This window comes from Crocodylus porosus, unplaced genomic scaffold (genome assembly GCF_001723895.1).
Source record: "Crocodylus porosus isolate Cpor-Errol unplaced genomic scaffold, CroPor_comp1, whole genome shotgun sequence".
NCBI lineage: Eukaryota > Metazoa > Chordata > Crocodylia > Crocodylidae > Crocodylus > Crocodylus porosus.
The window spans coordinates 56,501,194-56,515,812 of record NW_017728918.1 but is presented as its reverse complement, the minus strand read 5'-3'; the positions used below and the strand labels follow the sequence as shown (position 1 = coordinate 56,515,812).

The 14,619-nt window shown below is 41.6% G+C and overlaps 1 protein-coding gene across 1 annotated transcript in view; it reads left to right on the top strand.

The window, feature by feature from the left end:
• ASRGL1 (asparaginase like 1) overlaps positions 1–13,487 on the top strand; it is a 37,681-nt gene extending 24,194 nt beyond the window's left edge. Inside the window, exons 5-6 of the mRNA XM_019537617.1 lie at positions 7,707–7,817; positions 10,876–13,487. Of these exons, the coding sequence (XP_019393162.1) occupies positions 7,707–7,817; positions 10,876–11,105 (341 nt within the window). The 3' untranslated portion in view covers positions 11,106–13,487. The remainder of the gene's footprint in view (positions 1–7,706; positions 7,818–10,875) is intronic.
• The last annotated feature ends 1,132 nt before the right edge of the window (positions 13,488–14,619 follow it).

Here is a 14,619-nt window from a genome sequence, read left to right as displayed (position 1 = left end):
AGATTAGGGCTTATTGGGTAGGGCCTGGGTATCTTCCTTGAAGTATTTCTGTTCTAGATCTGTGCAAAGTAGTTACCTAGTTGTATTTGTATGTATTTTCATGAATTTCTACTCCATTATGGAAGTGTTTAGATCACATGCTGCTTATGGCAATGCTGTATGAAAATCCCTTTGTATCAAGACTTTCACTTACCCACCTTTTTGGTTTAGGTTGCTACTTCTGAATGGCCAACACTAGAATATATTTAGTCAGAAATGTAATTTATGGACAAACACTCAAGGATAACTTACTTAACGTATAATGTATCTGGGGTTACTGGAGATGCAATTTGTACATAAACTGCAAAATCTGCCCTCCTTCCTTGCTATTTTAGAATCCTAAAACATCCAAATTCGGCAGTGACGGAGCAAAGTAAGTGTGGGTGGCTGTGGCCTTCTGTGTAAAAGCATAAGTCTAGTTGAGGTTCATGTGTAGTTCCAGTCAACACTGCTATTCATAAAACATAGGGTCTAAACACAACAGGAGTGAAATGTATATTGACTACACAAATTAAAGAATCCCAGTTACTGTACAGCTGAGTAATGTACCTTTGGTGCATTTAACTAATAGGGGACAGGAGGATAGTGCAGAGCATTTTAGGACTGTGGCTAAATAATGCTAAGTCGGCTGACTTCTACTTGATGGGGAACAAGTTGCAGGGTTGAATGTAAGCATGTGTTGATGTAAATAATTTCATAAGTGGGATACCTATATGTCTTTACTCCAGAGGCAGGTGGTAGTGTAGGTCTCACAGCAGTCCACAGAGACTGCTCTCTGATTGGTTCTCCATGACTCTGTTTTATCTTATTGGGCAAGTGTTGTCCCCAGGTTAATACTGAGATTTTGAAAAAACAAAAAAGTGTGGGGAGGATGACTGAATTGTGCCCAAGGAAAGAGAGTGAGATTCTGGAGGAGATGGAAAAAGAAAGCAGTCCTAGGTAAGACGTAGACAATCTAAGGGAAGAAAGAGTTGACAAAGAGGAGGAGTGAGTAGTCTCAAGGAGAACAGTAGAGGGGAAAGCAATAGTCTCTGGGAGAACAAAGTAGAGTCCAAGGAAGGATGGAAGGAACTTCAGTGGCACAATAATGGTTGTTTGTCTGGAACTGAGGTGTTCGCTGTGCTGTTTGAGATATCAACACTCAACACCCTCTTGTCCCCCTTTCTGAAAGGGGAAACACCACCCCTATTCTCAGGAGCTTACCAAAAAGAAGGAGATCTTTGACGTGGGAGTGCTATGGATTGCCGGGGAATCCAGGGACAGAGAAGAGCCAGGGTCTGTAAGGCAGAGGCTTGCCCCTTATGAAGCTCCTAGGGCTGGCTTCAGGGTGTCTTTTGGGAGAAAGAGACTGCATAAGGCTTTTTCTTGAGGAATTCTGAGGCAGAACTTCCTCCTAAAAGCAGTGAGATTCATGACAGTTGCATTCAAAAGTTTTCACAAACAGGAGAAGTAAGAACCTTTTCTTTCCAAATGAAAGCTTTCATGCTGTACAAGATGAACATATTGTGGGGGGGAATCAGATAAGTGTTTGATGTATGACTTTGATCTGTGCTGTTAACTCTGACAGTGCCAGTCTTGTTACATATTGCACATTGTGTGAAACGCCTTACATTAAAAACATGGTGATGTGAAAATGACATTATTTTAGTGTCAAAATTCACAATGTTAAATTTTAGTTTTGTCATGATCTTGTATTTTTGAAAAACTAGCTGTGGAATGGACACAATATGCTTTGGCATATATTCTTAACTCTACCTAATTTTGGGATTTGTTATTCTTGGCAGAGACCTTGGAACAGTTGGTGCCGTTGCTATAGACAGTGAAGGAAATGTAGCTTGTGCAACATCCACTGGGGGACTCACTAATAAACTGGTTGGCCGTGTTGGTGATACAGCATGTATAGGTAGGGTAAAGAAAAGTGTATTGTTCTCAGTAGATTTGTGTGTGTGTTATATATATTAGTATTTATTTAAATGATATATTGACCTGGGTGATCTAACATGTTATGAACATATCAACATTGCAGACAGGTCCTTAATGTAACAAATTCATTTGTTATTCAGCTTTTTTTAAACTTAGAAATAGAAGAATTTTATTTTTCTCCTTCCCCTGGAACCCTAACTCAGTTAGGTCTGAGTTTTCACTTTCAGGTCCCTTTTCACAAATCCAGTATCTAACCTGCTTTTGGACTTCAAGGCAGGCAAAAGTTCAGCCTTTCTTCCTTCAAGGTGCTATCTGTTAATTATTCAGATCACTTCTAATCCAGGAATCTTTCAAAGAAAGAAATCACAATTAATAAAGAATAGGACTAGATGTTTTTCCTTTCCCCTTATTTCATTTTAATCGGATGCAATTTCAGCTTTGTCACTGGAGTTACATTATATCAAAGAGGAAAATTCAGCCAGAGGTCTCAAAAGTGACTTAAGTTGCCAGTCATTTTAATTTAATGCTTTGAATCTTTCAATATGTTCTTGTTCATTAAAAGCCACAGAAATCTCTCTTGAGAGCATGGCAGGTGGGGACCAGACAAAACATAAAAAATGACTCATTTCTATATAAAGAGGCTTGAAATCCCTTCCCCAGCAAGTTTCTCTCATGAGGCAGACTCGCCCCAAGGCTCACCTAGTGTCCACATCCAGGTGAGCATGGACATGCAGTATGTGGCACTGCAGACCTGTCTGTGGCATCACATACCACACATACAGGCATTTGCTGCATTGCTACCTTGGAGAGTTTTTTGAACCCAGGAGATGCCAAGGTGAAAAAAAAACAAACCGAAAAAACTTGGGGCAGAACACGTGGTAGCAGTGTGTGCTGCCCAAAACCAGAGCCTGCATGGCCAGAGCCATACTCTGGTGGCTGGCCAGGCTTTCTGCTCTGGCTGCAGTCCTGGGAGGTCCCCAGGACCCCAGGTAAGGCTGCTGCGGCCAGCAACTATATATAGTTGCTGGCCCGTCTCCCCTACCTCACCCGGCCCACCCTGCTGCATGCTAGAGCACACGTGGCGTGGGTATGCCACTGCTACTTGTTCAGTGCCACAAGGTGTGTCACTGCAACTTGTCCCTGCTCATCTGGATGTGGCTAGTGAGTTCTTCGTGAAATTTTCGTAGAACTGGAATCTGGAAAAATTGTAATTATTTTAGAAAAATATGTTCCAAATTCAAATGGCACTCCTAGCAGCAGCTGATCAGGAGAAATATTTTGATACCTATTGATTGGATTTTCAGTTTGCAACTTCAGTTGGTTCAGTTGCTGAACCAAGACTCCTTCTCAACATATCATAAATAGCCTTTTCCGTAAGAATTTTTCGTCCCCCGAAGGGTGCTGAGGGAGTTGGCTGATGAGATTGTAGAGCCATTAGCCATCATCTTTGAAAACTCATGGTGATCAGGAGTGGCCCCGGATGATTGGAAAAGGGCGAACATATTTAAGAAAGAGAAAAAGGAAGATCCAGAGAACTTCAGAACAGTTGGCCTCACCTCGGTCCCTGGAAAAATCATGGTGCAGATCCTCAAGGAATCAATTTCTAAGCACTTGAAGATGATTAGGAAGAGTCAGCATGGTTTCACCAAGGACAAGTCATACCTGACTAATCTGATTGCCTTCTCTGAGATGAATGGCTCTGTGGATGTGGGCAGACCTTGATTTTTAGCAAGGCTTTTGATACAGTCTCCCACAACATTCTTGCAGGCAACCTAAGGAAGTCCAGGCTGGGTGAATGGACTGTAAGTTGGAGAGAAAACTGGCTGGAGCATTGGGCTTAGAGGGTAGTAATCAATGGCTCAATGTCAGGTTCACAGCTGGTTTCAAGTGGAGTGCCTCAGGGGTCAGTCCTGGGGCCAATTTTGTTCAGTCTTCAATGACCTGGAAGATGGCATAGAGTGCACCCTCAGCAAGTTTACAAATGACACCAAGCTCGGGGGAGTAGTAGATATGCTGAGGGCTAGGGCTAGGATTCAGAGTGACCTAGACAAATTGGAGGATTGGGCCAGAAGGAATCTCATGAGGTTCAGAAAGGACAAGTGCAAAATCCTGCACTTAGGACAGAACAATCCCATGTACCAGTACAGGCTGGGGGCTGAGTAGCTGAGCAGCAGCTCTGCAGAAAAGGACCTGGGGGTTACAGTGGACATTAACCTGAATATGAGCCAGCAGTGTGCCCTTGTTGCCAAGAAGGCTAACAGCATCCTGGGCTGCATTGGTAGGAGCATTGTCAGTAAGTCAAGGGAAATGATTATTCCCCACTATTCAGTTCTGATGAGGCTACATCTGGAGTACTGTGTTCAGTTTTGGCCACCCCACTACAGAAAGGATGTGGACAAATTGGATGTAGACCAGCAGAGGGGAACAAAAATGGTGAGGAGGCTAGGGGACATGACTTATGAGGAAAAACTGAGAGAACTGGGCTTAATCTAGATAAGAAGAGACTGAGAGGAGATTTAATAACAGCCTTCAACTACCTGAAGGGGCGTTTGAAAGAGGATGGAGCTAGACTGTTCAGTGGTGGCAGAACGGTCTCAAGTTGCAGCAAGGAAAGTTTTTAAGTTAGATATTAGAGAAAAAGTTATCACTAGACAGGTAGTAAAGCATGGGAACAGGTTACCCAGAGAGGTTGTGATATCCCCATCTTTGGAGGTTTTTAAGACAAGGCCAAACAAAGCTTTGGCCGGGACAGTCTAGTTGGGGGTGGTCCTGCTTTGAGCAGGGGGTTGGACTAGATGACCTCCTGAGGTCCCTTTCAACCCTAATTTTCTATGGTTCTGTGATTAGTATAACCATGTCTTGTGATGAGAGAGAGTTTTACCATTGTAATTATCTTTGAATTAAAGAAAATTGAAGGAGTCAAAAACTGAGAAAATGACTCAATTCTCCAGAGTGCCTAGACAACAACTACTTTTAATTGCCCTGGATCAACTTTAATTTTTTTTAAAGATGTAGTTCAGTGAGTGGCAGTTTTTATATGAGCATTTTGTTAGGATATAAATTAGCTGTAGAATCTGAACTTTTGTATTGTTCATGAAATGACCTCAAGGATCTTATTCCAATCCTCTGTAATGATGCAGGATTTACTGTTCTCACCCTACCCCAGGGTTTCTCAACTGGTGGGACACATCCCATTGGTGGGACATGAAGGTCCTCTAGATGGGACTTGGGTCATGCCACAGTGGGACTTCCGGTTTCACTTTTGCGTGCGTGTTTCGATTGGCTGCTGAGTGTACTTCCTTCCCCCAACCCCCAGCACACTCTTCAACTGGTCTCTGCAGGGACCCCCACCCCCCACTCATTGACCAGTGGGACCAGGATTTTTTGACCTTGCATAGGTGGGACATAAGGTTCAAAAGGTTGAGAACCACCACACTACCCCATGCACATACCCGACCAACCTTTCCTTGTAAATCTTCATGGAAGGAGAATTCACAACCTTCTTAGGTAGCCTGTTTTAGTGTCCTACTGTGTGTACAATTAGGAAGTTTTCCCAAGATTTGTTTCTCTTTGCCCTTCCCCCTCTTTTCTTTCTCTGTTTTTTTTAAACTTCTTTATGATAACTTTTTAACTATTTGAAAACTAATATTATGTCTGTCCTGCATGTCCTTTCTGCCATAGTTAAATCTATTACTTAATCCTATAGGAAGGAAAAGTTACCCTGCGGCTCCCCGGGGCTCCACTAAATCACTGCACCCTTTTTAATGTGCCAACAAGCTTGAGAGCTGCTCTTCCCTGCGTATTAGCATGCTGTCTGTCTTATTTCCTAGCTAGCTCTTGCATTGTGTCTGTCCATTGGTCTTCACATTCCTACAGTGTTCTTTTCCAGCCAGTTATTTGTTAGTGCAGGCACAGCTAACTCCTTAGCACCTGATCAGCTACCTCCCACCGTTGCCAAAGTTGCCTTGCTGCCCTTTCCTGAATCCACCTGCATCTTCTCTTTTGAACAGGAAACTGTATTCATTTCTCCATCCTAATCTCTAGTTCCTTATTTTTCTTCCTTCCCTATTGCGTGCTACCTTTCCAACCTTTATATCTCAACAATCAGCCTCTTCCAACTGTTGCTAATTTCTCTCATATATTCTGTTGCTGAAACTATATTAAAAAAATCAGAAATAAAAAAAAATCACGTTACCTTAAACTGGTTTTGCCTCCCCAGAAGTCCACAGAATTTCCAGAAGTTGACCTGTAACTTGAAATAATAAATTTCTGGATTTTACCTGTTTTGATTTTTTTTTAATCTTTTTTATTTTTATAAACGAAGATCCTGGTTTTTTTGTTTTAAAAATTGCAAATTCTCTGATTAAAACCCCAAAATCTGCAATTAAAATGAAGTGCCAATATATATATTGATATCAATTGAACACAGAACACAATGTTTTATTGATATATTTACAATTTTAAAGCAATCTGAAAGCATATCAGTGCCTCAATCACTATAATAAAATAAATTCTAAATACTTACATTTTGTTATTTGATTTGGGGATTTTTATCATGGAAAACTAGAGCTCCCCCTTCCCCTTCACTCACCAAGACACAGGTCCAGGCCTCTCACTCCCAAGCCACAGCCCTCCCCCCCACCCCTCCAATCCCATCCATGCCAGAGGGAGCCCCCAACTGCCAGGGCTACAGGGCCAGGGTCTTGGGTCCACAACCCCCTCCCCCAGCTCCTTGCAACAGCACCTGAGCCACCTGCAGGAGGCAGTGGCCACTGCAGTGGAACAGAACCTGGCTCCACGTCCCCCAGGGGTGCCATGGCCAGAGTGTAGCCCACAAGGAGGGCAGATGTGGGCTCAGACTCCCCACCCTGCTGCCCTCCCCCAGTGCCTCTGTGGCCCAGCTGGCAGGATCTGGCACAGCAGGGTAGACTGGCTGGGCAGGGAAGCTCGCAGCCACCACTGCAAGCCTCACGCTGCCATGGCGAAGCAGCAGCAGGGGGCACAACTCTGTGCTGCCACCCCCACTGCTGCTGGATGGGCAGGGGGCTTGCAGTGGCAAGGAGTTTCCCCGCACTGCCCTGCCGTGCTGGTTCCTGCCTGCTGGGCCACAGAGGCCCTAGGGGGAAGGCAGCAGGGTGGGGAGCCCCAAGGCCACACCGGGCAACCTGCCTCCACCCTGTGCACAAATCTGGGGGGCACATGCACCCAGACCTCCCCCGGGAGTGCGCACAGTGCTGGGGAGTCAGCCCTGCCCCCCAGACGAGCCACCCATGGCTCTGTCTTGCTCCCCACCAGGGCCCTGTGGCTGCAGATTCTGGCCTGGTGCCCCAAGTCCCACGAGCCCCAGCCGTGCCTAACTCCCTCCCTATGGGGGGCCTTATTCCTTCCTCCACTCTACCAGCTCCCGCAGGTTTATCTGCGGGAGTTGCTCTCCATGCTGCCTGGTGGCCTTGTGCACATGTTTGCACAGATATACATGTGGCAGCCCCTGCCTGTCCTCCCACTCCCCCAGTCCCTTGCAGGCTGAATTCTGTCAGCGTGCAGAGAAATCTTTGCAAAAGTGGAACATCTACATGTTTCTCCGTTAATTAAAAATCCATATTTTTTTTGGGTGAAAGGGGAAACCCATGATTTTTTTTATGTTTTTCTGTGAGAAATGGAAAACCCAGTTCCCTGGTTATAAAGCATGGAGAAGGGTCACTTAAGTTATGGGTTTTTTTTCTTTCCCTGTGTTCTCTGAGCAGGAAGTGGAGGTTATGCTGACAACCATGTTGGTGCTACTTCCACCACAGGCCATGGAGAAAGCATTATGAAGGTGGTTCTAGCACGATTGATCCTGTATCACATGGAACAAGGTATAATATAACTTCTGAATGAAGAAAGGTGAAGTTGGAACTCTCACCAAACATTCACAACATGTAAATTATACTCTTGGTGTTGCAGTTTTTCCCAGAAGTTTTTGGTTGAGTTATTTCTAAGAACACAAAATATTAGTAAGAGTAATAAAAATATTAGTAAGATAAATTCCAACTGTCTAATTACCAAAAATATCCTTACTCGAGTCTGTCACATTTTAGATGCAGTATAACAAAATGTCATTAACTATGTACATTATTTCATGTTTGACCTTTCTTAAACAAATAAATTTCCCTTCGTAAGCAATAGCTTCATGAGCAAAGAATTTGAAAACAAGCAAGGTGGAGAGAAATACTAGAGTTCTGTAACAAAAAAAGAAGGATATTCAGATTCTGTACAAACAGGTTATAACAATAGGGTTAAAAAATGGCTCATAGCAAAAGACACGCTTTGAAAAACACTTTTTGTATTTAAAAAGAAATGAATATGACTGAAATTTAATTTTGTTTTGGAAAGTATTCTGAACTGTATGTTAGGTAGACTCTGTGCTATGTGGTAAACAGCTGACATGGAGTGTCTCATGTGACTGTAACACAATCTAACTGCGGGTGACCCTTTCGAGCTTTACCTTCATGAGTTGGGATGTCATTGAAACCCTTGATTATATTACATCCTGTAAACCTAGCAAAAGCACTATACTTATTGCATGCAATTATAAAACCATTAATATAGACATCACTACTACTTTTAGATAGCTGCACTTTACAGATGTTACAAACATCTACTTAACTTCTGAGATTCTTAACAGAATCTGAATGATGGTAGAACACTTGTAATTTACATATTTATTAGAGAAACATAAAACAGGAAAGCTAGTAACAGCTGAGAAGATTTCTATACCGATCACGTGTTTTATTCATGTACGCTATTCGCAGTTAACTCTCTTGACTTGGCCAAAAGAAATAAGGCAAAAGCATAAAATATAAGATCCTATGCAGGTTATGTGCCTTCTTAAAGACCTTATGTGCCACAACTTCACCTCTGTCATCTATTCATTCCTTTCATGTGTAATGCCCCAAACTTTAATTTACTGTAAAGAACTATGGGCCAGCTTCTTTTCTCACTGACACAAATTTTGCAATGGAGAAAGAAATCTCATTTAAACCTATTTCTCACCACTGCAACCACTTCTTTAAAATATATTTCTAAATATTTCCTGGGGGAAAACATTCTCCATACCCTGAAGAATAATCCTACTGGCAGGCAAATACCACAATAGACAGTCCTTTGTCCCTTAAAGAAGGGGCCAAAATTAATCCCACAAGTCATTGCAACTTTGAGTTCTAGAGCAGTCCACAGAAGCAGCATATTTAAGAATAGTGAAAATTCCTAAATTATCATTTAAATAATCTTATTTTCATAGTTTCATAGTTTCATAGTAGCTAGAGTCGGAAGGGACCTAGGTAGACCATCTAGTCCGACCCCCTGCCTTGGCAGGAAAGAGCACCGGGGTCAGATGACCCCGGCAAGGTGGTCCATTCCTGCAGGGCTTCAGTCACATGAGCAACGTATGTTCACAAGAGTAGTTCCAGTGATTTTTAGTGAGGCTACGTACACAAGTAAAGGACTACAGTGTTTTGCATTAATACCCATGTGTAGGGTAAAATTCACAAAAGAACCTACCTCGCTGACAGAGAAACATAAGCTTTTAAGTGTTTGATTCATTTTTGAAAATTAGACCTAGTCTCCAGAGAGAATTTGAAAAATGCCCTCCTAATTACCTATATTTGGAAGAGAAATAATGTATGTAATAGCACTCAAGATATGTGTAATAGCACTCAAGATATGTGTAATGCAGCCTGGTCGCCCCTCAACACATTTCATTTGTAAAAATCACTTTAGATTCCTAGTATTTGAAGGATTTCTTGGAGCAGTATGCTTTGTTTCTACAATTAGATTGATGCAAATTCAGTTAATTCTTGTTACGTATAAGCTGTGAACTGTTGTCAAAATCTTAACATCTATTGGAATTTTTTGCCTTATGGCAGCAGCTGTTGCCTTGATGAAAAGTCATAGAGTGAAATCCTGACCCTGTTCTAGTCAGTAGCATTAATTTCAATCGCCAGGATTGCACCCATAGCTAAAATTATAAGAGTCTCAGCCAGCCAGTGTAACAAAGATTGCGAATACATTCCATTCTGTTCCTCTCCACCCCCCCAAGTTTGAGGGAAGGCTTCATGCATATCACTGGTAGGAAATGTGCACCCTACCATATGTAACACCATAGCTGATTTGGTATGAAGACTGAGTACCATTACATTTCTGGACAAAAATTCAGGGCTATAGCTTATACATTAGAGCCTAATAGACAGCTAATACCAGACTTCTATGTATGATGCAAACCAATACTTTCAACTTGTTTATAAAATGTTCCGATTAATAAGAATTAGTAAGTGTGGTAAAGAATATCTATTAGCTCCTGGTGTCTTTGTATAGTCCATTCAGCCTTATTGTCACAAGCATAGCTTAACCACCTACAGATCCTGTACCTGCAATAACATCACTTTCCAAATTACCAAAATTAATACCATACCTAAATTTATACTTTCTGAGCTCTTCAGTGTTCTGTGAGTTTATGACTGGGGCAGTGTATTTATGATCATGAACATCATGAACTTGATGGACAAATTTCATGTCAGGCTTCTAGCAGTAATCTTGCAGCACACTAAGTGTAAACACCCACAAAAAACACAGCGCATCACTGAATTTATAAGGTTGATCACTTATTCTACTTCAAAGATTGAAACCTGTGAATAATTTGAAGCTACATAACTGCTGTGCTAAAGTAATGCAGTTCTTTTGCAACTGTTCACATCCTTCAGATAAATGAAGTATTTCCTTCATCCCTGCTCTATTTGTAAATAGTTGGCATTTAATAAAGGAAGAAAATAGACTGGGGCTGGTTCTTCATAGGGTTTGAAGGAAGTTTTGCATGGATTTCTATGGGAGCCAGAGGCAGGTTTTACGTAACTGTTAATCTTATGTTCTTATTTTCAGGATTGTCACCAGAGGAGGCTTCTGATACTGCTTTAAATTGCATGAAAACAAGGGTGGGAGGATTGGGAGGTGTCATTGTTGTCAGCAGTTCAGGGGACTGGGCAGCAAGGTTCTCCACCAAGCAAATGTCCTGGGCTACAGTGAAAGATGACCAGTTGTATTATGGCATTTACACTGGAGAAAGGCTTACAAAATCCTTTGAAGAAACACTAACATCTGAAGGATTTTGAAGATGTAGAAGTCGACTGCGGAGCAAAGTAAAGATCTGAAGTCTTGGTGCAGAGACAATTGATGTCTTTTTCAGAAAAGATTTACCCCTATTAAATATTTGAAGAACTCACCATGGTTTGTAAGCAAACAGATTTAGACACAGAGCCAATCATGGCTCTGGATATTTAAATGTCTCTGAAAGGCACAGGGTTAGAATACGGGCAAGCGATGCATGAAAGTTTCCCCAGTTTTCCGGTTAGTGCATCAGCCCTCCATTAGAGACAGGAAGTGTCAGAATGAGAGAGGAATTCATCTTCATTCTTAATCTCTGAGACTTCCAGGTCAAGTGATGATGCTGCAGTGAGGTAAACACCTGGCAATTAAAAATTGAACTTTAACAGCTGCTTCTCTTCATTGAGAAGTAGGATTTGTTTAAACGGATTATTGAACCAACTATATAGTTAGGAGAGATGTTAGACAAGCTTTTTAGCACAAAATCCTCTTACTCATTTTAGAAAAGAAACAGATGCAGCCTAAGCTAAATAGTAAGTAAAACAAGAACTGTACCAAGGTCTTTGAACAGCCATCATTTGGTGACAGCTGTCAACTGAGCTACATTTAGACTACAGTATAAAATTTAAGACTACATTATTATCAAAACCTTGGAATAACAAGTCCTTAATCATTTAACCAGGAAAAAACATGAAGTGCCTGCCTCAAGGGAATCTGACACACAGAAGCTTTAATGTATTTGTTAGTCTTATGGGGGGGAAGCCACAAACTAAAATTAGGTGGGGGAGAATTTTATTAGTCAGATCTATGTTATAAAATGGAAAGCCAAGACTTCATTAAAATTGTAAACAAAGCAGCAAACATTCTTTGTTGGTAGATTAGAAGGTGATAGGCACCTCATAAATACATAGATGAGAAGATTCATGATGATTAACTGGAAAGTAATTTTCTGAAGTAATTAAGTCATAAAAGCAAGCTGTGAAACAACAAATAGAATTGCCTCTCTTAACAAGCTTTCTTGATATGGAGCTGATGCAGTCTTCTATGAAATCTACAGCACTTGGTTAAATTTGTGGTAAGCTTTCAATTCCTCAGTGTCATAGGTGTTTACTTCCCCTTGTCCCAATGTAATTTTTTTCCATGAAAATACAGTTTATTTGTGAAGCAAGAAATTTTTAGGAAGACTTTCATAACATCTTTGTGAAAGGAAGCCCTGTTTTCTACTGTTAACTACACCTATTATATTTTATTACTACGTAATTTAATAACCTAACATATGTTTAGCCATGTTATGATCTGTATCTCCTTTGAAAACAGATGATCAGCTTATGGTATGCTAATACTACAGCATGTTCCTTTATGAAATATACCAAATAAACATAACAGATCCTAACTGTGTTTTTAAGATCCATTTCCAATATAAAATGAAGCATGATGAAGTAGATTATTTAGAATGGTAGGTTTGTCAATCTTATCTAGTTGTCTTGCACTTTAACCCACATTTCTCCAGAAGTTAAAAATGATTAATGTGTAGTGGGATGTGGACAATCCATGGGAAAAGAGTATTTTTTTTTTTTTATGAAGTACTAATGTATTGCATTGCCTCGAGGAGGGCATGAAATATATCTGTTGATCTGGTCATCAGCTGCTGCTTGTCAGATTACAAAGGAATTTAGGGTGAGTCTGGTAAGCTGTCCTCCTGCTGTGTGAACATAAGGAAAAATCATTTTTTTAATCAGAAGAGGACTCCCAGTGAGTTCAAGAACCTATATGGAAAAGTGCACACTTCTCAAAACAAATGATGAGTACAGGGCCAGATTGTCCTTGGCCTGTGTGGAAGGAAGCAGTATGAGCTCGGCTTCATGCACACAACATTCTTTGGAGCCTGTGGGAGCTCTGTTTTAGTTTGTGGCCTGCAGATTTTAAAGGAGTTGAGACAAGGGAGAAAGTCGAGTTCTAGACTCTACAGTCCGCCATCACCCCAAGCAGATAACTTCAGGTAAGTGTATAAGAATCCATCTTGCTCTGCTACGTTGTGCTATTGGCTGCATTCCTCCCCTTATGCAGGGCAATGGAAAATAAAAATCCTGCCTTTATAACTAATACTTGGTCAGAGACCTATCCCTTTTTCATCTGGATCATAAAGAAGATATAAATTGCCAGCCTGCGGAATTTAGGTGAACATCTCTCCTGACCTTTGGAGAGACAAACCTCTATCCCAGAACTAAAACCCAGATGCAATATAACATCACTGGTCACCTTAGTAGCAGTTAGTAGAAATCTAGTGTCATTAAAAGGTACATTAAGTACCTAATACATGGTTAATTCATCTCAGTAATTGTATCCTCAGAAAAAGCACTTCAATAAAACTGGTAGTTTATCATAACTAACATCTGTCCCTTGTCTTATTTTCTCTTGATTAGAATAATTGTATGTAGTAAGATGTTCTGTTGTAATAGAGGGTTTTTTTTAAATGCATATGTACTGTTGCATAATCCTGGTGTTTTTATTTGTTTGTACAGGTCAAAGATGGGTGTCTTGCAATTGGGGTGGAAGGTGTGAGGTTTGTGATGGTTCTTAGAGCCTTTGGAGTCTATTTCACAGTCTAAGTGACTTTTGAATGAGTTGTGGACTTGAACAGGCTCACCCTTGGAGTAGAAAACTATCATGACTGAGGAACAGATTTGTCAGACCTGATTCTCATCCTGCAACTTTACATGACAAGGCCTGTGTAGGGAATTCAGTAACCACACAGTCCCAAGTTCTCCTCCAGTCCAGCCTCCTCCTCTAGGTTCTTTACTTGCAAGCATCCATTCTTCTGGCCACTGTACTGGTACTGGATTTTGCCACTAGAGCTAAATTGCTCTGCCAGGCTCATTGTAGCTGATCTCTAACATGAAGCATTAGCATGTGTTCCTCCCAGTAGGTTAGGTTGTGCATTTTTTTTCACTGATTTTTGTCCATGTCTAATTAGGGGTCCCAGAAATAGTTGCTTGTCCTCACTTCAACAGAGGCTAAATTCCCCACTTCCAGTTCAACATGTTCCTCTTCCAATGGGAGATGGGCTGACAGCAGGAATTCAGAAATAGGATTGTCAGTTGTTGAGCAAACCCTGGCTCTAGGGCTGGAGAGCACACCTCTTTTTACAGCTGATGAGTATTTGTGGGGAAGCAAAGCTAGTCCTCATGTAGCTGCCCCATGAATTAGCGACTACTTGTTTTCCGCATCTGGGCATAAAGCTACAACCCTGCTCGTGGCTGACTGCCCTAGTAAGGCTGAAAGGGGCCTCATGAGGTCATCTATTCCAGCCCCATGCTTGACACAGGATCATAGTTTCTAGGGTCGGAAGGGATCTGAGTAGATCATCTAGTCCAACCCCCTGTCATGGCAGGAAAGAGTACTGGGGTCAAATGACCCCAGCAAGGTGTTAATCTAGCCTCCTTAAAGACCCCCAGGGTAGGGGCCAGCACCACTTCTCTTGGAAGTTTGTTCCAGACCCTAGCTGCCCTGACCATGAAGTAG